Source organism: Mercurialis annua, linkage group LG5 (genome assembly GCF_937616625.2).
Source record: "Mercurialis annua linkage group LG5, ddMerAnnu1.2, whole genome shotgun sequence".
In the NCBI taxonomy this organism is placed as follows: domain Eukaryota; kingdom Viridiplantae; phylum Streptophyta; class Magnoliopsida; order Malpighiales; family Euphorbiaceae; genus Mercurialis; species Mercurialis annua.
In genome coordinates this window covers 11595002-11613861 of record NC_065574.1, presented here as the reverse complement: position 1 = coordinate 11613861, position 18860 = coordinate 11595002, and the positions used below count along the sequence as shown (strand labels likewise).

The window sequence follows — 18860 nt, the reverse complement described above, 5'->3', positions numbered from 1 at the left end:
AATTTTATTTCAATCGCATGTATATATCCTAAACCGGATGTAAAAGTGAGATTTATTTTATATTTACTGTCTTGAATGCCTATACAACCACTAATCACAATTTTCATGATAGTTCTACGAATCCTATGTGATTTAATTAGTTTGTAAATAAATTTATATGATTATCTTATTAAGCATGTTAATGATGGATCTAGACATACATTTAAAGCAGTAAACAATATTTACATGTCCAATAGCAGTTGATATACATATAAGGTTAGAAATACTTTTAAATCTTATTTTGGGGTGTCCTCTGTCGTTTTCTATCAATACAGTTAGATTCGGGATCTGATCAGCGCACAGAAGTTGTTCCTCTGGTCAACACGAGTCCACTGGTTTAAATCAGAGTCAATTCCGAGTTTGGATGAAGCGGAAATCGCCACAGTAAAATGTTAGGATTTGTTCCTAAATTTTTTATTTCTTTATTTAATCTCTGTAATTTCAAAAATAATTTTATAATTTATTTTTATATTTTTACTTAGCCTATATACTTTTTAAAAAAAATTACTTGGTTATTTACACTTTCATATTTTTGCTAATAAAAATACTTTATTAAATTATTTTAAAAGTATAAGCCTAAATAAAGAAAGAAAAACACCTAAAAACGAAGTAAAAATAAGAAAAGCACATAAATTTTAGGGATATTGGTAAAATAAATCTTAATTTTTTTTTTTTGCAATTTAAGCCTAACATGTAAATTGTGAAACTATATCCTAACTTTTTCAATTTTTGCGTTTTGTAACCCAACCCGTTTTCCAGCCATCATTGCATATATGACAATCATATTATTGACATATTAAATCCCAACATTTTAAAATTATAACTTTTCACATTTTTGTGCTTTATAACCTAAAAAGGATGATAGAATTGCCGGAATTCAAAATGAGGCTACAAAATATAAAAATTAGAAAGATTGGAATTTTTCCGTAACGTTTTAAATATTCCGCTTAAATAGTTAAAAAAGTAGAACGTTAGGATTTATTTTGCCGATACTCCCAGATTTTATGATAGATTTTCCCAAAAAGAAACGTTAAATAGGTTGGGCATAAACAAACATCCAAGATAATTTAAAAAAAAAAACATTGAATAGCCATTCCCAATTGGAAAAGCTATTAACCTTTCAACTATTTACTTCTCTTCGTTTTTCTATTTTCAAAGGTGTTAGGTAGAGACATTAGAAGCTTCCATGAGATATTATTTCTTCTTTTTATCTTTTCCTTCTCTTACAAAAGAAAGCTATTCTCACTACCGTAGTCCAACTACTAAGCAGCATCCTTCCAAGTTATATTTTGGAAAGAAAACAAGAATTAGTTGAATTTAGTTCATTTTGCATGATCTTAAATTCTACATTATATAGTATTGCTAAAATATTTCGTATCGCTAAAATAACAAAAGTATGAAGATTTTGTTAAGATGAGAGTTTAATCATCTAATTATATAGTTTTAATTATTAGAGAAATATTATTTATATGTATCTAAACTCTTACGCAATAATAATTTATACCTATATATTTTTATAATTGAAAGAATTAAAGGAGCATTCTTATAAATTTTCAATTTAAATAAAACACTTATTTAATATTTAAAAGGCTTTTTGTAAATATATTTAAAAGTTGTTATTAATAGATAATTAATTTTTATTAGTATTCCAACTTAAATAAAATACTTATGGTAAGTATTTTCATGGAATTAAATTTAATTAAATAAAAAACTTATTTATTATTGATAGGTTATTTTTATTAGTTTTTTTAAATTGAATAAAGCATTTATTCATTGTTTCATAAATTTTAAAATATTAATTCTAGTCATTATTTGTATAAATTTATTTTTAAATCTATAATTATTGATTAGATTTCGTATTAGAGTTAGGGGTTGTTCGGATTTTAACTGTACATTGTTTTAGACCCGTCGACTGCTCGTGCTTCGGAGTCCATGCAGGGTTAACTGTTTGCCAAGATTCATGTGGATAAGCAAGCAGTGAGTTTATAATGTTATTTACCGCTTTATTAAGTATCGTAAATTATTTTAGTACATCAACTGTTTGCGAACTGTTTTTAATGATTATGGATCTGGATTGGAACGAGCTACTTGATAGGCGAGTATCGAGACTGTGACCGATAAGTATTTTGGAATTGGCTACAAAATGTCTAGCACACTTTGAGAATCGATGAGAATTTGTTCCCATCCACTTTGGATTATACTTTGAGATTATACTTTGGGATTTCATTTCAATATTGTATTCCATAATCAACTATATTAGTATAAAAGGATTTGTTTTAAGGGTTTTAATCTTAATAAATGTAAATAGCATTATGAACTCATCTCAATATATCTGGCCCTATTGATTTCTCAAATTTTTCCATGCTTGTGATTTTGAGAGCGTTGGTCATCTCCGATTTTTTGATTCCTCGGAGGTCTTTTTATGTGATTAAACTAGTCAACTGTTTTACTTCTTAAAACACAGTAGAACTAGTTTAGTGTTTGATTATTATACTTTGAATTGTCGTATTGATACGACTATTTTATTATAACTTTGGCATGTTATATTGGATTATTATATATCAGACATGTTTTATAGTTTCGAATTGTTATCAAATGATTATATTAAAGTTCAGATATTAACTGCTAAATTCACGCTGAAGTCTCGGTTGCCCCCAAGCATTGGTTTTCTTGCAGATTTATATTGAATGTAAGTTATCCGCGGGACTTGCTACGGGTTTTGGTATGATCATACACATACCCTAACCCGATCGCAAACCATGAAATTGGGTCGTGACAACAGATCTACTTACGAAAATAAAAAAATAAATTATCTAGCTGCTTCGCTAATAAAGTGTCGTTTTCGCTCAATCTTCACCATCATCCGCAAACTGATTTATGAAATCAGAAACTACAGCCGTGACATCGGATACAACCAACACATGAAAACCTTCACAAAAAGGGGACGACAACCTTTCACATTGAAAGGACAACAACCTTTCACATAGAAAGGACAACAAACCCTTCATATCGAAAGGACAAAATAAAATTCTCAAAATAAAATACAACATTAAAACAATAGAAAACATGACTATTGTCCGTGAACGATTTCATCTTTGTAGTTGAAAGATGTCCAATCTATTTTTGATTCTTGATTTATGAAAATTTGAATTGGATTTGCGCTTCATCGATAAATGTTAATCCATCAAGAAAAAAATAAAAACAATTTGGCTATTTATTATACTATATGAAATTAAAATAATATACAAAAAAAATGGCTACCGTCAACAGCATTATTTAAACCATTGACGACAACTGAAAAAAAGATGAACGGCTAGGATTTTTTTAAAGAAAATGAGTGATTGATTTGCTTATATACTTTATATTATAGAAAAAGGCTTAATGTCTCAAAAAAATCTGACCTTTTAGCCCCTTTTCAATCCTGCCCTGACGTTGAAAACTGGTCAATTTTACACTACTTCGCATTTTTGTGTTTCAATTGTACCCTGAAATATTAAATTGACGTCTTTTTCATTTGGAAAAAATTAAAAAACGCTCTTCTTGTCTAGCATATATTAATTGTATATGTTGAAAATGTATTTATATTTAGTTAAATTAATTAAAAATTTAAATTAGTTTTAATTTGATTATGATTTTTTGTTAGTTTTTAAAAATAAAAGACTTATTTATACTTTTTTGAATGATAAAAAATTTAATTTTATCTTTAAATTTAGTTAATTAAATGATTTTATCATCTAAATAAAAAAATTGTGAAAAATTTAAAAATTAGAGTACAATTAAAATGAGAAAACGCGAAATAGGGTAAAATTAACCAATTTTTAACGTCAGAGTATAATTGAATAGGGGCTAAAAGGTCGGGAGTTTTTGAAGTATTAGGCCTAAAAGAAAAAGGATGTAGATAAGCGAAATGTCAGTATCTTACACGTTACCAACTCCCCTCTTTTTGGGCGGTAGTTGGCAGCCGTCCGACGTAAGCTCATGTGCGCGGTTGTGGCGGTGGATCCCACCCTCCATTTACACTTTTCAAGGCCCCACTGGACCATCCCTTTTACATCCATACTTCAATTTTGTTCAACTTCATACTTAAACTTCAGGGTTAATTACTTTAAGCCCCCTGTAGTTTGATCTATTACACTAAAACCATCTTCAGCTCACCGTATAAAATTAGAGTTGGTACCACAAAATATCTCAGACTACGAAAACATGTTCTTACCATATTCTTTTGTAAACTATCATTGATAATGCGTTATTTTTCTATTTTAAATTAAAGATATTAATTTTTACTAATAATAAAATTTTAAAATTGTAAATAAAAATATTTTGAAAGCGAAAAGAACTGTAAGAGTGTCCAGTTCACTCCGACTTTGACAATCTATAGTTTTTTTTACTGAAAACAAAAGCGCTTTTTTTAAAAATAACTCTTTTAAAAAAAATAATAGATTCTCCCTTTTGGAGAAAGGAGAGACACCAGTGTCTTTTAACCGCATGTTCTTCTTTATCAACTTTTATAGGTTCTCCTATTTGACTTATGAAAGAAAATGGGGTTCTTCAAAAAGGAAAAGGTGCTAATAATAGATAATTTATTTCCAATTTTCGGGGCAGAGCCGTGATAGGAGTAGAAATACTCATATTCTATGTGTTTTATATGTCATATATGTGCATTTGACGTTGGTTTTGAGCTTCTTTGTACTCATTTTTGTGTTTGAGCATTTCGAGCATAATGTGGGAGTTTTTCATGATATTCAAGCCATTTGGAAGCCATTGGGATCATAATTGAAGCTTTGAGGAAAGTTGTGCGAAGATCCGATGAAAATAGACGCCGAGAGCACAATTTCCTGCTTGTGAATTTGACCCCTCTGCATTGATTGAAGATTTTGGAATACTTAAGACTTCTGATGAATTTGTGTTCTTCATAAGAAATAAAGTAGACATCTTAACCTTTCCGTAAAATCAAGAATCAGCTCATTCGGACGTGTCTACAAGGAGTTATGAGGTTTTGAAGTTGGAGTTTCTGCAGTAGAAAAAGTGTTGCGTCGCGACAAGCCTCGTCGCGTCGCGACGAACATTTCAGACCTCAAAACTATGAATTTTGCGCGACGGCAGCGCGCCGAGGTGCGCGACGCGACACCAACAGGTCCAGATGTCCGTTTTTGACCTTTTTGACATGTTTTATCATTCCGGGGGCCAAAAATGACATGGGTAACATCAGAAATACACAAAAGAAGAGTCAAAACCCTACTCTGAGATAGAAAACATATAAATACCATCCATTAACATCTTGTAGAGGGTTTGCTTAATCTTAGATCAGACTAAAACATTAGAATTAGCATAGATTTACTGTTTTTCCGTAGATTACTCTATATTTTGAGATTGCACATCAAGATTGAGGACAGATTCAAGCGACGGAGAACATTGCGATATTAGAGAGATCGATTATTGTTTGCACTTCTAAACTATGAATTCTATTTATATTATTGTTGTGTTTTTCATGATTATGAGTAATTATGAGTAGCTAAACCCTTCGTTGGGGATTATTAATCAAAATTATGCATGTTTAATTGAATTGGATTTATGGATTTTTGTTCTTGATATGTTTTAATTACTGTGCTTAATGCTTAGCCTAAATTGATCACTTAGTATATACCATATGTTTTAGTTTTAGATCGAGAGAGTAAAATTGGAATAGAACAATATAATTAAGAACGTAGGAGTTAATTGCGCGAGAGTGAATTAACGAGTGCGTGTTCTTAGGATTCACTTCACATCCATTCAATTAATTAGTAATTAGGTTAATCATTGTGCGAGAGTGAGTAATTAACCTGTTATTCGTTAGTTTTATGCTTTTGCTGAAATTGCTCGAGAGAGAATTTTAGGTGCCTTCGATTCCGAATCATATCAGAACAACATAATCCATAACCCGAATTAAATAAAACAGCATAACAAAGATTAATAATCCATACTTTTTCCATTATTGGTAAACACCATTTTAATTACAGCTTTAGTTTATTTAATTTACATTACTTTAATTTTGTCTTTTAAGTTATTCACACAAACAAAATTATCTTTTCGACTATCCAAATTGAGCCACTTAACTGGTTGTTTTTAGAAGTTTTCTCTGTGGGTACGATATATGGACTTCACAGTCTATATTACAAGTTGGACACTGTACGCTTGCAGTATTTTGCCAACAAGTCGTTTCATGAGCAGGGGAGTTAAGCGCAGTTCTTTGAATCAGACGTCGAATGAAATCTCTTTTTTTTTAATATCTACAAAAAAGCACAGAAAAATCTTTTTTGATAGTCTATTAGTAGATTATTAGTAATTCATTGGTTGATTAGAGATAAAAGGGATATTTTTGTAAAAATTCTAAAAAATGAGGTATAGAAGGTAATTTTTCAAAATAGAATCGTCGCCTAGTCGTACTAGAAACACATTTTCTACCAAATAAACATCTCACTCGCTTAAAGATATATAAGACATCGTGCATTTGATCAAAAGATTCGGGTCCATCGACATAATTAACTCTTATATTTGTCGGATTATTAAATTTATTAATTTACGGGTATAACTAGGTAAATATGGTCATATTATACGTGTAATAACATACAATTGTCCCATCTCATCAAAGTAACTGAAAATGCTGTAAGTAAATGAATAAAAATAAAGTGCTGGAAATAAATGACTGGAATTAAATACTGAAAATAAACTAAAAATAATATAAACATGTATTACAGTAGATATATGACTCGATCTAACAGGCATGGCAAGCAGAAAACAAATATTTATAGGCAAGCATATAACCATGTGATTTCTAACAAATAACATATTAAAATTAATTTTATTCTATTTATATGCACAAACCTAAACGGGATGTAAAGGTGCAATTACTTTTAATTATTTACTTTCATGAAGCAATTAATTACAATTTTTATGACAGTTTTAGAGTTTTTTTTTTAAAAAGTAAAATTGAAAATTATAGTCTATTGAAATAAAATTTAAAAAAAATTAATTTTTAAATTTAAAGTGATTTTTATTTGAGAGAAGATGTTTTTTATTATAATGAACACTATTAAAAATATTTTTAATGATTAAATTAATTGTATTTTTTTGTAATAGTTTAAGAAAAAAAAAAGCAGCCAGTGGCCTGTCTATCCTTTAAGCATAAAAAGATACATAAGTCAATAACCAGATTTTAATTGGGTGCCTATAAAAGGAAGTGATTAAGATTCTAGAATGATAAGTCATTTGCTATTTTTTTTATGGGATTTTAGACTTTCCCCACCAAGTAGTTAATTAGTTTTTTTTCCTATGACTTCCTATTATAATTTTCTTTCTTCTGCTGTTATCAATATTATCAGATTTTGAAAAAAAAAATAACTATTATTAAATACTTTATCCTACACAACCATTGTCTCATATTATATTTAGAGCAAATTACACTAAAATTTCTGCGATATATTATAATTAACAGTTTGATACCCCTTATTTCAAAAGTCTATTTAATAATCCATCAGTTTCAATTCCGTTAACTATTAGGTCTCTCCGTTAATCTCAACACTTATTTTCAAATGATTTGGTATCCTTACATTTAGTTTTGTGAACGATTTGGTCCCTAACTTTTAATTTTATTAAACGATTTGGTCCCTCACTTTTAAACGACTTAATACTCGAATTTCAATCCGTGAAACGATTTGGTCTCTCAAATTAACAGAAGAATCTCTCAGTTAACAGAATTAAAACTGAGTGACCATTAAGTAGACTTTTGAAATAAGGGGTATTAAACTGTTAATTATGATATATTTTAGGAATCTCTAAGTAAGTTGCTCTTATATTTATGTAAATTAATGAATATTTATAAGAATAAATTTTTAAATATTATTTATTTTTTCTATCATTAAATATTACACGTGACTACCATATTTAGTTTATTTTGCGAAACATATTATTATTATTATGAGTTCTAATTTTGATATCGTATGTCAATATCAGTTGACTATGCATATATAAACCACAACCGATGAATTAGTGAAACGTGTACTTAAATGTTTTACATTTTAGAATTATTTTATACTTTGAAATTGAATGGTAGACATGTATATTATGTATACAATAGGCTATAATATTGACTAAGAAGACTTAATTAGAGTGAAATATTTATGTGATTATATAATCCTCGCAAATGATGAATACAACCGGCAATTAGTGAGCAGGATCGGCTGCCAGGAAATTAAGTTTCCAAATCTTGACTTTTGATTTCTCTGAACAACAATTGAGTGATTTCACGCTCATTGAAAACCATTTGGTATATTCTGACATAATTTTATTAGAAATTTAGGACACTGCTGTGACAGCATTATACATGACTTTACATTCTCAACAAAGATCATTTAAAATAAGGAAAATCATCGGCAAAAAGTAAAAGTTTTACTATAATTTAGGATTATTTATCAAAGAAAAACTCATCTATACAAATATTTTAAAACCGCTTTTAAAACTTGATAAATAACGTACTGTCTTTTCAAATTTGACAATTTTACACCGAAAATCAGCTTTCGACACCTAAATATATATATATATGGCACGCTATGACATAATTATTAAACGTAATTGAAATCGTGGCACTAACTAAAACGACATCCTATTCTCTTTGACAAAAGGATGTCAGTCTAAACTCGTCAAATACAACAATTTTTCAAATAATTTCAAATCGATTGAAACCTAAAATCCTACTATCAATTTCTCTCTTCTTTTCTTTAAAATTCAAGCTCGTTCTATATAACTTTCAACTGTATATAACCTTAAAAATTTCAACTCTCTTCTCCACTTCTCCAATAAATTAAAAAAAAAACATAGATCGCCATGTATATAGCGAGTTAAAAACATCATTTTGTCAAAGAAAAAAATGATGTCATTTGAATAAATGTCACAATGTTAATTACGTGACAGATCATCTTTATTCTATATATATTTATTTAGGTGTCGCTGAATGATTTCAGCGCTAAAATTATCGAACTTAAAAATTAATGCTATTATTTGCCAAAGTTTTGATGGTGCTTAAACCACTATTTTTCTGAAGGATACTTTTTTTGGAAAAATTCCTATACTTTAATGACTATTTTTCTTTTAATTTTCACCATTTTAACAATATAAGGTAGAATTATCTCATGCGTAAAATATCAGTTAAAAATATTGAACTTATAAATAAAAGTTTAGACGATATGAATTCAATCCTTATTTAAACTGCATTTATTAAGTCATCTTACTTTTTATTTATTGATAAATGATGATACAACATAAAGTATATATGATAATGTAATTGGTATGAAGCTAGGATGTTTACAGTAAAGTTCCAAGCAACAAGAACCAACTTTTTATTTTGATTTTTCCTTTGAATTTGGAAGAATGTCATAATAGTATATGCCTGCAACTTTTTCCTTTGACTTTTCATGGAAACCCCTATATCTGAATCATAGCATTCCAATTTTGACATTTATCAGACAAAGATATGGCTGTAAAGATTATTACACTGATTTATTGTCAAACACTTCACCTGTTTAGCAGACAAAATATATAATGCAAGACTCCAAATATTTAAAATGAACAAAATTAATGAGTGCGAAAGATATGAAGGGAAATCTAAAATGAACACAATTATATTATCAATAGAATCCTTTGACAAACATAGATCCACCGACGCAGAAAAGGAGTCCGACCAACTACCGGGTGAGTTCTCTATTCTACAAGAAATCAAGCTGGTTCATGACCAAATGATATGCTTGGAACAACTGACAGAGAATCAAAATGATGAAATTTAGCTTCACAAGAAATGTATAACATCTGCCTTAACTTCCAACTTTCACACTTATAATAAGTAATGGTGGAACTCACAGGGAAGCCTCCGAATATTTAGAGTCTAGGCCTTAAATTTCAGTTTTCTATACTTAACCCCTCTAATTTTCCGTTGTTATCCGTCTTAGAAACTACTTCCAAACTTTAATCTTTTCTTTCAGAGTAAATGTGCAGTGCAGACAGCATACAGTTATTACTATTCTTTTTAAGCACAAATCACGCATTATCAACAAAACTAGTAGATCATCGAGCAGCCAATTCCACATATAGTAATTTAACATGACAAGTGTATTAGTATAATTTACTAATAACTAAACCAAAAGACAAGACGGAAACTACTCAAGAGAGGGTTAAAATCCTGAAATAAGCCATTGCTTAATAAACGAGTTAAAAGTAAAAATAACAATGCAATGAAGCAGCAGAGAAACTAATCACTCGTACAGTATATCTAGGATTCTCTTGCAGGTGCCTTCTTCGCAGCCTCAGCTGCTGCTTTCTCTGCTTCAATATCAGCGACAATGGCATCAATTTCCGCTTCTTCAAGCTGCCTCAGTCCGTGCTCCTTTGTCATCACAGCTATTTCTATGTTTTTGCCCCCACTCTCGACAACCTAATAGAGAAATACATAGATCATAAGGTAAAGTAAGTAAAAAGAACTTATTTCCTGAACAGCTAATCTGATGCATTTACAGGAACATAAAGTATTGCACATCTGATAATAAAAACATTTACCCACAAAGTTTCAATTTGCTCCTCCAACTTGGGATAAAAGACCAAAAGAGTCCAAATTCGTGCTTTTGGACAATAAAAACCCACAGCTTGTCAATTTTTGGTTAGTTTACACCTTAATCTGACATCAATTTGACGCCATTATTGATGGTCAAAGGTGTAAAATGACCCAAAATTAACATGCTGTTGGTGTTGACTTTAGACTCATTTGATCTTTTGTTCCAAGTTGGAGGGGCTAAATGAAACTTTATGGAAACTTTTACATACAACTGGCCTCATTTTCCAGTCCGACTCTCAACAGATGTGGCTTACCATTATTTCAGACTAAAAAAAGGCATTAAGTTGAGATTGTTCATTAAATTCTCGGTTGCATGTCCTATGAGCAAACTTGAGGAACTTGGTCAAATTCTCATCTCCAAAGATACTGCACTTATGACGCAACCACATCTTTATGGTTTGCATACAAACATTTAGAGAATGGCTACCACTTAAAACTAAGTAGCATAACTAATCCCTAATAAAATTTTGAAACATAAATGAGTGATGATGACTTATAGGCCATAGATCAAAAATCTCAAAACTAGGTAATGGTCCTTGTGTTAGACATGACAATGATAAAAATCATGAAGATGATATACAAACCTATAAAAATAGCTTGTATCCTTAGATATTGCTCCTTGAGCAATTTCATAGATTGCTTCTGGTTGCTTCTCAAATTAGCATCAAGTCGGCAAATTTTAATTTTGAACCTCAAATTATCCTAGTGTAGTTCATTCACTTAATAATACTAACCTCGACAGTGGTTTGGAGTTACATACCAAGAGTTAGAGGTAGTCACCTATTTTTAAAAGTGAAAGAGACATCTATTTTTCGTTTCATAATTGATTCGTCTTAGCAATATGTGCCAACAGTCTGGCAACCACACCAAGGTTACCCATTTACATTGTAGTACAAACCAAACAAATATGGGACTGATTTTATCTGGATATGAATTTTACAATATATGTAAATGAATTCTCATGTTTAGTATATTTCTTATAGACCCACAAAATCCATTTTTAGTAAAAAAATAAAAAGCATGTATGTATAGTTTATAATGCAATTGGTGCAGCTGAAATTAACCAATTTAATGGAATTAAGTAAATAAAAAAACTCTTTAATAAACTATAACAGCTTATGCCACTATTTCAATAATGACTGTTGCACGCCCATTCATATATGTCCATGAGTTAAAAAAAAAAAACAGTTCAGGAACAGCACATGACCACAATTCATAGCAAGTTACCATATATTATCATCACCCAAATTCACTTTTAGCCAACTTGGTCAAGTTGCTAAATATCAAAAGGTCATATCAGGCATGACCACATATTTTTTGGCTACAGAATGAGTACATGTAATGCAACTCTGTTATAACAGATATGATTCTAATGAACAAGCAATGCGTAATGTGTACACAATATATAAGGAATAACTTACTTCAAGCAAAGCACGAATTGTTAACTTCACAGTTTCTTGGCCAGAAGTTTCTTTATAGTTCTTTTCAAGAAACTCCCGCATTGAATTTGAGTTCCTTCCGGTAGCATTCGCCTTCCATGCTGAAAATGCTCCCGAAGGATCAGTTTGATAAAGAGATGGGACTCCAGTGTATGGATCAAAACCAACAATCAAGGTGGAAAGCCCAAACGGTCTCACACCACCACTTTGTGTATACTTCTGTTGCAGCCCAGCAATAAAACGTGTTATATATTCAACAGTCACAGGATCCTCAACAGTAAGCCTATGGCTCTGACATTCAATACGAGCTCTGTTGATCAAAACACGCGCATCTGCTTTCAACCCAGCACACACTAGTGCCACGTGATTATCCAAAGAAACAATCTTCCTCACCGTTCTGCATCGAACAATGGAAAACATGAACCATTATCAACGACGACGCACACCAAATATGACACAAACCTAAATGAACAGCTGACATTATAGAAGTGACGACGGCTGAAGCTCGTCATTAATACAAGGAGCAACAATAATTCTGTTAATTCAGTGATTAAATCAATTTTTTGCTATCATGAGCCTGAGCCGCAAATTTTTCTACATTTCAATTGTTTTTAAGAGCAACAGTAATTCATGGTTAATTGAATCGATTAAACAAGATCAATAATCCAGTAGCATAAACCCTACAGTTCTAATGTAACTTTATCAAATATTTTTAAGTTATTAAACAAAATAAAATATAATTAAAAGAAGTGAAAAGAAATAAGACCTGGCGTCTTGGAGTTTAGCGGTGGATTTCTTTTCAACGCCGAGAACGACGACGTCGGTGCCGCGAACACCGACGGCGGCGTTTCCTTTACGGACGGCTTCGAGAGCGTATTCCACTTGGAATAAGTGTCCGTCCGGGGAGAACACTGTGATTGCGCGATCGTATCTAGCCATTCTTTACTTAATTGATTCAGTTGAATTTCAAAGAGGTTTTGTATTTAGTAGAGTGGGCGATCTGGTTTTTGTTTTGCTTTTCTTTTAGAATCAGTAGAGAAATTCGACTTAGGGGACAAGCCAGTGCGCTTAAGATACGATGTCGTTTATATTCTGTATTTTTGTGGGTTAAGTTTCTGGGCTGGACTATGGGCTTTTGGCCTGCTTATGCCTTCAGAAAATTACCCAATACAGTCGACTTTTTTATATTTAATATTAAATAAATTAATAATTATAACAAAGTAGAATTTTAGAGAGTCAGCTTCAATTCATTAATTTTTTTATTATTCAATAACTAAAATAATTTAAAATATATTTCTAAATATATATATTAACTTATTCTTCACTAATTGTTTGTGTTGGTCATAACTAAATAATTAGATTGGCGAAGCACAATGAAAATTAATGTATAAATTTTAAGTAATTATAACGTATATTTAGTTGATTTTTTTTATAATATGATATCCACAAATGCAAATCGCTTCAAATATATTAATGGTATTACTTTTTATAGTACTTTTTTACAAATTTAATAAATTATGAAAAATTAATCTACGATGTCCATTACTTATTAAAATGTCTATTATATATCTCATTTCTAGTCCACTTGGGGTTATGAACCTTACATTAATTATGTCATGTGGGACGATCACAAATAAAAATTCTATCACTAAAAAACACATTAAATATTGAATTATAATTTAAATTAAGATATATTGTTTTAAGAACCCCCGACATTTTATCCCATTTATAATCTTATCCTAACGTTGAAAATCAGTCAATTTTATCCTATATTTTTTTCATTTCAATTGTATCGTAAAGTATAAAATTGGCTTTTTTTTAGTTGGCAAAAGTTCAAAAAAATTCTCTAAATTGATCCTTTTTGAATTAGATTAACTTTGTATATTAAATTGACCATTTTTGAAGGATTATTTTGAACTTTTATCAAATAAGTAAAGGCCAATTCTATGCTTTAGGGTACAATTGAAAAGAAAGAAATGCAAAATATAATAAAATTAACAAATTTTCAACGTCAGGATATGATTGAAAATAGGATGAAAGGTAGGAGTTTTTTTAAAGCATTAAGTCTAAATTTAAATGTCCATTAATTAGAATAATGTGTTTCTAAAAAATTAGATTATTTAATGTGATTATGGCACGTTACACATAGTTAATGAATGGTTTAAATTAAATTAAGTTTCTCTAAGATTTTTTTTTTCATTCTCAGGCATATTTGTATAATGTACTCTTTTTTGTTATGGTAGTTCTCTTTTTTCCCATTTACTTTTTCTGATGTATTATGTTCTCTTTTTCGAATGAAAACTTGATCACATTAGAAAGAGGCTCAAAATTCTCAGATGTTATATCAGTTCAAATTCTCTATCAAGAATATCAACAATATTGGGCACCTAATTAATGTTAGACTGCAAAAATGGAGAAGGGTTAAAACAACCTTTTTTTAAAACATACTAAAAATATTGAGTTTTCGAGTTTTTAGGGTTTTAATTGCGTTACAAAAAAACGTAGAAATGTAAAAGTCACAAAATTTCCATACAACATAATAGGTAGTCGCATAAATTGTTTCTAACACGCGCCACATGTAAATGCTCAAGCATGAAATGCAATCCGCTTGAGATTTAGAACAAAGAAATGCAACAGAATACAGATTCTAACCAACCATCCATCACTCAATCTTACAACAGGTTATGTGGTAAACGAACTAATACAATGACTTTTGAATTACACTACCAAAGAGATAAAGCCTTTACACAAGTAATTTCCTACACGTACACAGAAAATGAAATAACATATATCAACCCAAGAAAGCAGCTGAAATTACTTTTTGAGTTTAGCCTTCATTTCGGCCTGCGCAGCAGCCTTGGCAAGAGTTGTGGGTTTGAAGGCACCCTTTGGGTTAAGAGCCTTTCTTATCTTGAAAACTGCCCAAGCAGTACCGATGGCGTGTCCTGCAGCATCTAGCCCTTCGTTTGTTACCTTTGCTGCTTGTTCTCCATACCTGCAGATACCAGATATCCAATCATGTAACAGAAACCGGAATGATTAACTATCACAATCATCCTAAATATGAATGATGTCGCATAAATTCCTTAGATATGAGTACAGTATATGAATATGACATTCATCCTAAATTTGAATGCTTTGACAAACTCTTTAGATATGAGTACTATATATCACAATCATCAGCATCTAGCTCTTTCTAATCCCCTGTTTAACAATCCCGTCAATGCCTCAACTCATGTAAATACAGATATTAGTGGCAGATTTTATATGAGATAAGGACCACAAAGTTCAATTCCCCATTCATCATAGGAAATGATACGCATAGAGTGGTAGCCCGGACTGTTGTCACTACTGATGAACTATTATAAAGGAAGATTAAGATGTTACCTTTGCGAGACAAGCCCTGTTGTCACTATGGATGATGTTGACATGACATTTTTTCCAGCAACCTCAACAGCATCACACACCTTGTCTGCACAAGAACAAGGCACACAGATGAACCAAAATTAGCACCAAAAACATGCTACAGTTGTATGATCACAATAAGAGTAGGAATACTACAACGAAAACATCATTTTGTCCCAAAATATATTAATTGCAGTGACTCAAATGTTAAATTCATCAGATTTAGCTCCAAATGCAACCTTTAAAATCAAAGGTATAAGTGATGCGTATTAAAATTTTGTTTAACTTTGAACTTCTGATCTTTAGTGAAAGCCCTTTTAGATTATAGTTACTGAATTGAATTATTTCTATGTATAATAAGGCACAGAAATCTGGCATCTAGAAGTCCATTAGAAATTTGACAATCACAAACCGGGTATAGGTTACTCTGATCACAGCTTGTCATACTTGCTACAATACAAAAACACTTTCTCTCAATCACATCAACAACTAGAAAAAACTAAACACAAAGCCACGAAAAATGGTGGCAACACACATTACATAAACGATCAAGACACGATAATCAATTTACGCAATGAAGTACACAATTGCCAAATAGTGTGAAAACATAGAGCAAGAACAGAATTACTTACTGAATCCATCCAAAGAAGCAAGAACAATTTCTCCTGGCAATAAGCTAAAAAACGTTTTGCCCACTTTAGAGTTCACAATTGAACTTGTAAAGAATCCAGAGACTTTCACAACCCCAGAAAGAATTCCAATTGCCACTTTCTCCGTCATACTTGTCAATCTCTTTACCCTGAAAATACCACAGAGCAAACTTTCATTACCACATTGCTTCACATAATTGCATACATATCAAATAAGCATATCTATTTCCTGCTAACGAGCTATAACTCAAATAACTCAAATGGTATAAGCATTACGCAACAAACTGCTAAGATTGCGGTTCAATTTCTGCCACAAGCGTTCCCCTCCCCAACTATCAAAAACAAAAAAGCATATCTATTTTCTTAGTTTATTTAATATGACCATCTAGCTAATCATGTAGCTAATACCTCCCCTAAATTAAGCCTACTGCCTAATTTTGGAATGAGATTACAACTTAATTTTTCCACCTAGTAGAACTAATTCAAAACCTAACATAAAAAGATAGAAATTTGAGCGAATCAAACCTTTTAACTCTCCTCATAGTTGCAGGACTAATCGCCGCATCCGATTCCCTCCCCATCCTCTTCTTCATAAACTCATTACCCCACTTTAATCTATCCACAGTCACATCCCCACCCCACAAAATCCCCTTAATCAACTGCCCCGAACCAGCAGCAATCATCCTAGCAACAGAGCTACTATAATCCTCCACATTCGGAGCCAACACCGTCCAATACGCCGCGGAACTCCCCTCCAACTCCTTCTTCTCCCCCTCATTCCTCAACTCTTCCGGCGACACCCCTTTCGCCGCACTCCCATCAATCAACTCCCAGTTCCCCTTCCCCTTAACTTCCTGCACACTAAAACAGCTATAACATTCCAAAATCTCATCAAACTCCCTCAACAAACCCCCCTGCCCTTTCGACGCGAACGTCACCCCGTAATTCAACAGCTCCACCTCCCCTCCTTCCTCCTCGTTTCGCGGGAGGCGAAGAGTGAAGAAATAATGCGAATCATCCAGCTTAACAGAGGCCTCGTCTTTCGCTAAAGGCCACTGAACATCATCATCTCCGACACGAACAAAAACGGCTACGACTGTGTTGTCACCCTGTTTAAGACTAACAATGGTGAGATCACCGGAAGCTAACTCGACACTGTGGTCTCTCTCGATTAAGTGAACTATTGATCCCGGGATTTTGATGAGGACTTCCTCGTACGGGTGTTGGTTTAACGAGGCTGGTAATTCTTGTCCTTCCGGGAAAAGATTCTGTGCGAGGAGGTCCTTGGGGTCTATTGAAGGGTACAGAGATGATGAAGATGAGGGGGTTGAAGAAATGGCTTCTGGGTTTGATTGATCGACTTGTGGGTAGAGTGAGTTTGGTTTAGAAGCTGACATTTTTTTTGGGTTTTGTTTTTGTGTTGAGATTTTGAGTTTATAATGCTGTGTTATTCTTAGGAATGAAGTAAAGAAGATGGCGTGTCGGTATTGGGATATTTTGAAGGAATGGAAAGAACGTGGCAGGGGAAGTGAGTAGGCGCGTAATAAGCGTTTGTTTTGGAAAGAGAGTTGCTGTCTTGGTGATGATGATGATCATTGCTCCCGCGGTTTTATTGGTGGTTCGATGGCCAGTCGACATACTCGAATGGAATGGGCTTTCATTATGGGTTCTGCTATTAGAGGCCTCACCAATTCTGATTCGATCTTCACCTTAAATAGAAAAATTGAAATCCATCAAGGATAGATCTTACTAATATTTAATTATTTCACATAAATCTCTATAAATTTATGAATTTTATATATATTTCAAATTGTGAAATATATAAATATATAAATTTTATATTTTATTACTTTAAAATATATAAATTTTAAAAAAAATCATCCAAACGGGTTTTTTTTCTATTTTTAAAATAAAATCGTTAATAATTTTGTTTTATTTTACAATTAAAAAGAAGATGAATACTTGTGAAATCGTTGGTAAATTGCTAATAAATTGAACAAAGACCCCCTAAACTTGGCACACAGTATCAAAAATGTTCAAACTAAGAAAATCGGATCACTTTTACTCTGAATTTGGAAAAACCGGCTCAAAAACTCCTCTTATGCGGACGTGGCACTTAATTAGAGAGTGTGATTTATAAAAAATTCTAATTAATTAATTCTAATTAAATTTTCAGGAATTTTTTTAAACTTTTTTCAAAAAATTCTCAATTTTTTTCTTTTTCTTCAACAGCCGGAATCGACCAACACATCCCTTCTCCTCCACCTCCAGTGTCCACCACCCAAAACCGATCAACCACCGCCCAAAATTGACCAACCATCCCCGAAAACCGCTGAATCGTCTCCGTTGAGATGCGACAGTTTGTCTCAGTTGAGAGACAAACCCATCTGGGTTTATCTCTCAATAGAGACAAAATCTATATGAAATTGTAAATTATTTTATTTTATTATTAAAAAGAAGATGAATATTTTGTGAAGTCGTTGGTAAATTGCTAATAAATTAGTAATAGTTTAACGCCTCAATCACATCCATTATTATTGTAAAACATTTGTCAACCAGCATTTAGTGCTCACTAAAATATTCATTTACTTCCGACTTGTACACTTTTTTTAATTAGCATAAATAGCAGTCTTTTTTTTAATCAAAATAAATGTTAATTTTATTATCAAGTTAATTAGATTTTTTATTATC

The 18860-nt window shown here is 31.6% G+C and overlaps 2 protein-coding genes across 2 annotated transcripts; both read right to left on the bottom strand.

The window, feature by feature from the left end:
- Positions 1 to 10111: 10111 nt before the first annotated feature.
- Positions 10112 to 13162, bottom strand: LOC126683072 (proteasome subunit alpha type-7). The gene is made up of 3 exons (XM_050378901.2): positions 12881 to 13162; positions 12097 to 12511; positions 10112 to 10498 (listed from the first exon to the last, which is right to left on the bottom strand). The coding sequence occupies exons 1-3, from the start codon at positions 13051 to 13053 to the stop codon at positions 10337 to 10339; spliced, it is 750 nt and encodes a 249-aa protein (XP_050234858.1). The 5' UTR covers positions 13054 to 13162; the 3' UTR covers positions 10112 to 10336.
- A 1476-nt stretch (positions 13163 to 14638) lies between these two features.
- On the bottom strand, positions 14639 to 17748 carry LOC126682281 (protein EARLY-RESPONSIVE TO DEHYDRATION 7, chloroplastic-like). The gene is made up of 4 exons (XM_050377891.2): positions 16695 to 17748; positions 16152 to 16318; positions 15502 to 15586; positions 14639 to 15109 (listed from the first exon to the last, which is right to left on the bottom strand). The coding sequence occupies exons 1-4, from the start codon at positions 17564 to 17566 to the stop codon at positions 14929 to 14931; spliced, it is 1305 nt and encodes a 434-aa protein (XP_050233848.1). The 5' UTR covers positions 17567 to 17748; the 3' UTR covers positions 14639 to 14928.
- Positions 17749 to 18860: the final 1112 nt, after the last annotated feature.

Bases quoted from the DNA above. Each gene is read 5' to 3' on its own strand.
- LOC126683072 (XM_050378901.2), bottom strand. From the start codon at position 13,053: ATGGCTAGATACGATCGCGCAATCACAGTGTTCTCCCCGGACGGACAC. The intron at 12,512-12,880 runs GTCTTATTTCTT...TGTTCGATGCAG, and splicing joins GCTAAACTCCAAGACGCCAG to AACGGTGAGGAAGATTGTTT. The intron at 10,499-12,096 runs GTAAGTTATTCC...TTTCTCTATTAG, and splicing joins CAATTCGTGCTTTGCTTGAA to GTTGTCGAGAGTGGGGGCAA.
- LOC126682281 (XM_050377891.2), bottom strand. From the start codon at position 17,566: ATGTCAGCTTCTAAACCAAACTCACTCTACCCACAAGTCGATCAATCA. The intron at 16,319-16,694 runs GTTTGATTCGCT...TGGTATTTTCAG, and splicing joins ACTATGAGGAGAGTTAAAAG to GGTAAAGAGATTGACAAGTA. The intron at 15,110-15,501 runs GTAACATCTTAA...TGGTATCTGCAG, and splicing joins ACAGGGCTTGTCTCGCAAAG to GTATGGAGAACAAGCAGCAA.